Source organism: Astatotilapia calliptera, chromosome 22 (assembly GCF_964374335.1).
Source record: "Astatotilapia calliptera chromosome 22, fAstCal68.1, whole genome shotgun sequence".
Classification (NCBI taxonomy): domain Eukaryota; kingdom Metazoa; phylum Chordata; class Actinopteri; order Cichliformes; family Cichlidae; genus Astatotilapia; species Astatotilapia calliptera.
Window position 1 is genome coordinate 14,193,733 of NC_137442.1, and position 9,092 is coordinate 14,202,824.

The following is a 9,092-nucleotide window of genomic DNA, read 5'->3' on the forward strand; positions in this document are numbered from 1 at the left end:
AGCCATTTTTGGGAGCATTTCAAGTTGCTATACATCAATACAACCATTATAGCCCAAACTTTAATAATATGTCTGCATTAGGTGCATAGTAATTACATAAATTGCAAAAAAGTGCAATAAACTACAAAAAAATTGAAAATCGCTTTTGTTTTTTTAACATATATTTCTAGTTAGAGAAATTTAAGAGGCTTATCCCTCAAAACTGTAAATACAAAAAAGTTACACAAACTAGTTTCCCACCACAGGAAATTTATTTTGAGTGTCTTCATAGTTTTATTTTTGAAATACACCAATTTTTATATACTGCAGGAAAAACGAAAATAAATATTATAGTGCAAATTTGCAAAATAACAGCATATGCATCAAAATAAACTATTTCCAGCAGTGCAATATGAGTCTTAAGCATCCCAGAAACGACACAGAAAGTCATAAAGTCAAACATAACTTTTTAAAACACATAACAAGTAAAACACAAGCTCATAAGGCCCCGATCGTAAAAAAACTACATTTCCGCAAAATGACGTCACTTCCGGTTTCGGGCAGGTCATGCGGTCATGTGATAGTTCGCGCTGATGGACGTAGGAAGTGTTACAAACAGGTGATGGATCGGCGAAGCGTGTTTCTGGAATATCATGTTTTTGTTGCTGCAAGTGATTTTTATGCAGTTTTTGCAAAGCTATATGTGGAAGGAAACTGACCGAGGACAAGCTGATGGCATAAGATGTAAGTACAACTCCTCCAGTTTCATATGCAAAAAAAATTATTGCGCTAGCTTACTTGGTTGCAGAGCTACCGGGATTTAAAAATAGTTACGCAAAACAGAGCGTGCCCGCTCCGATCGGCTGTAAAGGGTTAAAAAAGAAGCACCTGGTAACAGGTACTACCACCTAATGGAAACCCCTGAAAACCATGCCAAGCTGTACTAATGGGGAAAGGGTTACATGTGATTGGCTTAGTTCTTGGCTGCTGTTACTGACATTACTGATTTATCCATAGTTCATTGTCTCTTCATTAACAAGCTTGAAACGTATTTTCTTCCTTCTTTTATTTTCTAGGTGTTCACGGTTGTACTGGAGCACCGTGGACCCACGCCGGCGCTGTAAGTACACCTGCAAGGTGACAGAGGTGAGCACTCCTCTCCCTGGTGAGGAACAGAATTTGAAGTGGGAGGATGAAGAGAACCACACCATAGTCCACAGTCCGAACCACCACAGAGGTGAGCAGGATCTCAACGGCTGTGAGAAGAGCGCTGAAGCTGAAGCAGTGGACAAGAAATTGAAAATATGGGGTTTTTTTTTTTTTACTGTGCTAAAAACTTTTTTTCTCTTTTCTTTTTTTTTTCTTTCTTCTAGATATTGAGTCTCCAGATATTTTAAGTCCCACATCCAGCCCAATAAAATCCACTTCCATATCACCCAACTCTAAACTGCACAACACACCCGGGTCTAAAAGCCCTGCTTACACACACACCAGGAGACCAGCAGGAGGATCATCTCGACCACTACCATCTCCAGGTACGTGGAGTTTTAGGAGAAGATGGGTACCTGTTGTAGTGTGACTTTAAATAAAAAAAGTAAACCCCCTTTCACACTCCCTTTTCTTGCTGTCAGGGTGTGCTCCACCCAAATCCCATCACATCCTGACTCTGAGGGACCTGGAGGAAACCCGGCGGCCTCGAAGGCTCTCGTCCAGAAGCCGGTGCAGCTCCTCGCCATCAGAGAGCGACCCGTCCGTACCGATGACACTCCGCTCTGGCGGCACGGTCCACTCCCGATGTGCCCTATTCAGCTCCCCTCCGAGAGCATCGAACTTTGGATCGGCTTCACCTCCTCTCTCACGACAGAACTCTGCATCTCCAGTCTGGAGCTCCCCACCTAGATCCAGCTCCAGCATTTCTACAGGGCTGTCGCCTCGGCAAGGAGCCATCACTCACTCCCCCAGAGGGAGGCATAGCTTTAAAATTACCACTCCAGTCTCTGCCGAGGTTCCCCAAGACTTTTTGGCATCCTCTGAGGCAGAAGATGCAGCTGTGGCCACTACAAATGGGATCTCACTGGCACCTGATAACCTGGAGGAGGAAGTGGCCCACCTGATGTCTCAGGAGCTTCCTTACACTGTGTTTGACACCGACACTGAGGTAGCAGTGGACTCCATGCTGAATGCTAAGCTTGAGTTTGATGAGGCTTTGCTCACAGAGAATGTGTCGCTTCATTGCGGGGCACAAGGCAGCAGAGAGGTGGAAATGCAGGGAAACGATCAGGAGATTGATTCTGAAGAAGACGACTCGAGTCGTTATTTTAAGTTTTCACGCACGGTGGTGTGCGATCACACAGCAAGTGGCTCGGATACCTCAGGTCAGCTTAATTCAGCTCAGTCTATCCCGCAGTTAGACGGTGCGGACGGCGGGTCAGAAACTGAAAGCGAGGCGGCCGATGAAGATGCTCAGGATGCAGAGGGAGGGAATGAAGAAGCTAAAATTCAAACCAACCACACTACACCCACTAAACAACTAACGGTGGCGCTAAAGAGGCTTGAGTCAATCTACACGGTCCCAAAGTCACCAGTTGAAGAACAACCTGAACCAGTGCTTCAGGAAAGTCTTTCACCTTCTGCTCTCCTGGAGTCAGCTTACACAAATAACGAACTGTCCGTTCAGGAGGAAGAGGTCCCGATGACCTCAGAAACATCGGCGTCTCAAAACGAGGTGTTCTTGGATTCATCTACAGGCCACTTTGTTCCTGCTGAACATGGCTCTGCAGAGTATCCAAATAAACACATCGTTGGCGACAGAGATGACAGCGCTTCGTCAGCTGACTCAGATGAAGGATTTAAAGATGATTTGAATGATCCTGATTATTCTCCAGAGCCTAAAACCAAAAAACCTCCCACAGCACAGATGAAAACGGTCTTTGTGAAGACAAAACATCCTGCGCCAAACCTCAAGCGCTTGGCGATGAAACCTTCACTTCCCCTGATGCAAGCCAAACTGCCTTTACCCCCTCACCCTGGACAAACTGCGTCCGTTTCCTCTGCTGCAGTTACTTTTCATGCAGTACCACGCCCGGTCGCACCCCCTGCCATTATCAATGGTTTAAATGCTTTAAACATTCAGCCAGGTGCTTCACTGGGGAAAACCATCGCTATAAACTTGATTAGCTCCAAGCCAGAAAGTCAGCAGCAGGCAGCGACGGAGAACCCAGCTGGGTCAGCTAGCACGCCCCCAGTGCAGGCTTCTACCCATCAGGTCCTGCTGGTCAACCGGCACGGTCAGATTATGATCAAAGACCCAAAGTTGAACACGTATCAGCCTCTCAGTACAGATTCACCAACCTACAATAAGATAAGCCAGATTGCCAAGATTCTCCACAGTGGTAATGCTTTACAGCGCTCCATGCCTCATGTCATAATAAAGCCTCGGCCCAGCCCTTCAGCTGCAAACGCCCCTCCTGCCCCTAACCTCCAGGCGGCCCAGAGGAAGATCATCGTCAAAATGGTGCCCATGAAAAGCAACAGCACAGCTGCTGCTCCCACAACTGTCAGCATGTACAGCTCACCTGAATCTAGTTTCTCCAACATTGAAGAAAGCACAGCCCAAGCGATTATCGATAGAGCCATGGCTACTCACCGCGACGCACCCAAAACAAAACCCATCATCCTCAGCAGTACTCGACAGCCAAAGGCCAAGCATCGGAAACCATTGCCATTTCCCAACGTCGAAGACTCGGATCAGTCATCAGCTGGTCGTTCGGAGTCTCCCAGTGTTTTCGGTAATGAATCAATACCTGCTGCATCGCGCCACCAGGTGAGAGTTAAGAGAGTGTCGTCGGTGTCTGAGAGACCTTCCAGGAAGAAATCCAAGATGGACTTCTTGAAGGATCCATCGAGTGAGCCGGAGGACACTGATGAAGCCAGGTAACAGATGATTTTAAAATGTACTTACTGCAACATGCAGAACACGAGTAATATTTAAAAAACTAATATTTACATTGATCTTAATGGTTAACATAAAAAAAAAAAAAAAACTGATCTCCAGCTTGATTTTGTATGAAGCACCGAGCATCACATACAGACTGACATTTTATAAATTGGTCCTCTGATCTGCAGAATCTCAGCAATGAGAGAAATTTGCACTCTCAGCAGCTGAAAGAGTTTTAAAGTAAAAGATGGCAAAAGAGAAAATAAAGCATGTTGATGTCTTTCAACAGGCCGAGTGGTGTGAGAATGAAAGCTCCAACAATGAAAGATGTTCTTGATCTGGATCGCCAGCTTGAGCCACAGCCAGAGCCTGAGCCACTGAGGATCGTTGCCCCACCACCACCTCCTACACCCAAAAGGTTAGCCTCATGTATGGACTTATTACTGCGCTACAAAGGCAAAAGGAGGCAAATACTTAATGTCAGGCTGTATTTAAAGATTTGAAAGAGCTGAAAGGGCACATGAAAACTAATTATTTAGGTCCTCGAGCCTGAAGTAGTTTTTGTGTATGTGCTGTTTTTTGTTTTTTTGTTCAAAAAAGCAAGATGCTGTACACATTAAATTGACTTAATAGTTAATTAAAAGAAATTCAAAGAAAAGGAGGGGAATGTGGGGGATGTGAAAATGTTTTCCAGACAAGGCAGTCTGTTTTAGGTCAGTGGTTTATCAAAGATACAATGAAATGAGGTTCAAAATTCTGCTTCCAAGTAAGCATAGTAAGACAGATATGAATTAAACTAGTTGGGGGATCAAAGTGACTACAAATATTTACAAAATAAGTGAACTAATTCAGACAAAGCTGGATAAAAAGATTTTACTTTGGGGGAAAATGAATAGTGCTGCCTTTGACTGTGAAATAAACCCCACCTTCCTAATTTAAGAAATGACATCATGTCTTTGAGCCACAGGAAAATGGATCAAAGGTTAGGTTAAGTAATCAGGTCAAAACGTGCTGTTTATGGCAGGAATAAACTGTTGGGATCATTCAGGACTTTAGTATTTTTAACTCTGTTAGTTGCAGCCTAGTGCAGAGTGTACCATGAACGTACACTAAGGACAGCTTTATCCCAACATTGATCGCCCAGTCCCATTCCAGTCCAGGCTCCTGCTCCCAGGCTGTTTTGTTTTGACTGCAGTGTTCAGGGCCATCAGGGTGTCATATTTCGAATACTTGAAGTGATTTTTGATCGGGTCCAAAGACCGTTAGACCATCCTGTAGTAGTTAAGAAGAGAAAATCAAGGGAAAAGAGAAGAGACAGAATGTTTAACCTGTGAAAAAATGGGGGGGGAAGTATTTTTGACAAATATGTTTTTTCCCTTGTGTGCAGGTGTTTTCATGATGACAGTCCACCATTTCCCACCAAAACCAACAGTCAGATTCAGGGTATGACGCACAAATGGGTGAGCGCTCGGCACGGAGACCTCTCTGAGTGGGGCCCTTATTCAGGTTTGTGACTATAAGTTTAGTCATTTGTGTCTAATTTAGGCTAAAAACCTTTGTTTTTACATTTAACATTTATCGTTAATCTCATTTATATAGTTTTGATTGTCTTTAAGTGTCATTGCTTTGCGAGAGAGAATATGTGGTTAGGTGTGAGACTATCTTTCACTTTTTGCAGGTTTTAGCTCAGAAGAAGAAGCACCACCACCACCTAAACCCACAGCGAGGACGTACATGAACCAGCCCCACCTGCGCTTTGAAATCACCAGTGATGACGGCTTTAGCGTTAAGGCTAACAGCATAGAAGGTAGGAATCACTCCTCTGCTTCTTATTTAATTCTTATGCTGGTATTTTCTACTCTTTGTCATTAAAAATATAAGAAATAGAAGTTTATATCTCATTGGATAATAGCCTCGACTTTTATCAGCAAATAAGAGGATTTTCATTTATGTCAGTGGCTGATGTTTATCTGTTGCCAGCCATTTCTTTTCTTATTATAATATGAGAATAAAAAGGAGAATGAATACAGCATAAAAGAATCAGCCCAGGTGTTCTCTTAAACATTTGTCCGTGTTATCTTGCGTTTTGGCTGCGTGTTCATCTTTGCCTCCCTTTCTCACCTACCGTCAGTTGCCTGGCGCGCTGTGATAGACGGCGTCCTCGAAGCTCGGGCAGGGTTCCACCTAAGGCAGCTGCCTCTAGGTGGGATGAGCGGGCCGCGGGTGCTTGGCGTCGTCCACGATGCCGTCATCTTCCTGCTGGAGCAGCTGCAGGGCGCCGCATACTGCAAACGCCACCGCTTCCGCTTCCACCGATGTGATGACATCGAGGAAGAACTCCCCCTCAACCCGAGTGGCTGCGCCCGAGCTGAAGTCTGCACACGGTACAGACACCCTAGTTCACGGGTTTTGCTTTTAAAACCTTCTGCGCTTTGTCTGTATGTGTCTTGTTATGACGCACATCACAAATGATTTTCCCTGATCCTTTAACCAGGAAAGCAACGTTTGACATGTTCAACTTCCTGGCGTCGCAGCACAGAGAACTTCCCGACATATTGGGTCCCTTTGATGAAGAGGAGGATGAATTCCCGCTCAAATCTTCTAGGTTAGTCATTCAGTTTGCTTCACTTTTGTCTGTGAAGTTGAGCAGTTTTCACATCAGTACTGACAGCTGCTCTGTTGCGTCTCTGCCAGGCGAGCCACCAGCAGTGAGCTTCCCATGGCAATGAGATTCAGACACCTGGAGAAAATCTCAAAAGAAGCAGTAGGAGTCTACAGGTAACGACAAATGACCATAAAACCCTTTAGGGTTTCATTGATGTCCAAAAATAAATCAGTTAAACTTTCGAATCTTCTCCCCCTGTGGCGCCTTAGATCGCCGATTCATGGTCGTGGACTCTTCTGCAAAAGGAACATCGATGCTGGGGAGATGGTGATCGAGTATGCCGGTACTGTCATTCGCGCAGTCCTGACTGATAAGCGGGAGAAGTATTACGACAGCAAGGTTGGTTACACTCGGAATTCATCATCACAGAGCATCTGTGTTTAATAAGTTTAATGTGAAGCAGCAGTAACTAGTTACAACTACAGAGAAATCACTGAATACCACAGCATGCAAAGACACGGTCTGCTTCCAACAATTACATTAATCATTAGTACTTCAAACAGGAACAAACAGGCACGTCGGATGAACCTGGAACAAGTCAGCTGATTAAAATAAAACTTTTTTTTTAAAGGGTTTTTTCTTTTATTCTTTGATCACCAGCTAAACGCACTTCAACATCTTCCTTTTGCTTTCACTTCCTTAAGGCACACTCTCACTAGACTCGGGGGGGCATACCATTAAAATTTAAGGCGGTCAAATTCCTTTTACATCGTGGGCAACATTCATAAGGGGCGAGAACAATGAAACACCTTTAATCCTAAAATGTGAAAGTAATGTGTGTGTTTCTGTACTCCAGGGCATCGGCTGCTACATGTTCCGCATCGACGACTTCGACGTGGTCGACGCCACGATGCAGGGCAATGCGGCTCGTTTCATCAACCACTCGTGCGAGCCGAACTGCTACTCGCGCGTCATCAACGTGGACGGACGCAAGCACATCGTTATCTTCGCATTGAGGAAGATCTACCGGGGAGAAGAGCTCACCTACGACTACAAGTTCCCCATCGAGGACGAGAGCAACAAGCTCTCCTGCAACTGCGGGGCGAGGCGCTGCCGCCGCTATCTGAATTAACCCCCCCTCACCGCTAACCCTAATAAGCTGTCGTAGCTGATGCAGCTCAGGCGGCAAATGAAATCATGAAGGCAACTGTAGCCATATGATGGAGGTCAATAACGCACACAGACCTGAGCCAGTGTTCAGAAGATCAACCTACAGACCCGTGAAGGACGTACACAAGACAAGAGCCATATGTGAAAGCTTGGGATGAAGTCTACACATGCACGCACATACACGATGGATTTATGTACTGTTTCTCATCTACTTCACACTTTGTTTTACATCGCTGACTTTGCTGTCAGCGCCCTTTGCTGGAACTGGGGAAAAAAAGAAGTGCAAACTGAAGTGACCTAACTTCAGCTGTCTGTCTGTCTCTGTAAATAAGAAGTCAGAGAGCGACGAAGAGGAGAATTTCTACAGCACCTTAGCATGACCCAGCCTTCTCTGGCAGCAGACAGGACTCACTTTTACTATAAAGCAGCAGTGCAGCTCTTTTTACTCTGGATACCACATCTCTCGGAAGCAGGGACTTGAATTAAGTGAATTACAAATTCCCATTCACTTAATATTTTAGGTGCTGATGACATTTATCCCACAGGTTAGTTTTAATAGCGTCAATCGAACCTTTGTGCTCCTCCAGTCAGCCGAAAGCTTCTGTTTTTATTTGTAACGGCACAGATGCTGTGACCCGAATGCTTTTACCCACTGTTACACTCTTTCTTTGTTCTCTTTGTTTGTGCAGTTTGTATGTTTTAAGGCCTACGAGGAAGCATTTCCTTGGTGCAGCATTCAAAAGGAAAACGGTGATCTTTCCCCGGCACGGTCCCTTACAGCTCTTTTTGTACATTTGAACAATAAATGTATGGTCATCAGACTAATGGAAGTAAATGTGTTTGAGCTTTTAACCTTCTCTTTGTAGGCTGAGCAACAGTGAAGCTTATTCCCTTCAATTGTTGTCTGGTTAATCATTGTTTTGTGCCCCCCCACACAAATCTCCCTCAGGTGTTCTACCTCAAAGAAAGAAGTGAGATTTAATTTAATTACACAACACACAATGGAAAAACTGCTTTCTTGCTCTTTAAGCTTTCTAATTATTGAATTTCAATATTAAGAAACAGGTAACATCACTGCTGTTGGACACTTAGAGTAGGTGGTCACCTTTTTTGTGCTTTTTCTTTCTTCCTCTTTTTTAAATTTTTTTTGTTAGGAAACTCCATTGTGTAATTGTGCCCCCGCTACTGGATGTACACAAGGATCTGGGACTTTAGGCTGACTGCTGTAGACTTTTTGTTTTGTAGGATTCATGACTGAATTTGACACAAATCTTTGTTACTGTATCAGCTCACATGGATCCTGTCCTGTACATAGTTGTAAAGAATTTCTAAGCCTGTTGAATATTTTTTTACCTCCAATTTTTTTTTAATTTATGTTCAATAAAATTTGTTCAAAGTTTG

At 44.2% G+C, this 9,092-nt stretch overlaps 1 protein-coding gene across 2 annotated transcripts in view; it reads left to right on the forward strand.

Annotated features, from left to right (window-relative positions):
- The window catches only part of kmt2ba (lysine (K)-specific methyltransferase 2Ba), a 34,622-nt gene extending 25,530 nt beyond the window's left edge, over positions 1-9,092 (forward strand). The window contains exons 26-36 of one of the 2 annotated variants that reach the window (XM_026157294.2): positions 1,056-1,216; positions 1,353-1,514; positions 1,611-3,912; positions 4,206-4,334; positions 5,304-5,422; positions 5,595-5,723; positions 6,048-6,300; positions 6,411-6,521; positions 6,611-6,694; positions 6,791-6,920; positions 7,378-9,092. In XM_026157294.2, the coding sequence (XP_026013079.2) occupies positions 1,056-1,216; positions 1,353-1,514; positions 1,611-3,912; positions 4,206-4,334; positions 5,304-5,422; positions 5,595-5,723; positions 6,048-6,300; positions 6,411-6,521; positions 6,611-6,694; positions 6,791-6,920; positions 7,378-7,653 (3,856 nt within the window). In that variant the 3' untranslated portion in view covers positions 7,654-9,092. Of the gene's footprint in view, positions 1-1,055; positions 1,217-1,352; positions 1,515-1,610; positions 3,913-4,205; positions 4,335-5,303; positions 5,423-5,594; positions 5,724-6,047; positions 6,301-6,410; positions 6,522-6,610; positions 6,695-6,790; positions 6,921-7,084; positions 7,294-7,377 lie in introns of those variants that run through there. The other variant, XM_080295778.1, reaches the window with a different exon arrangement.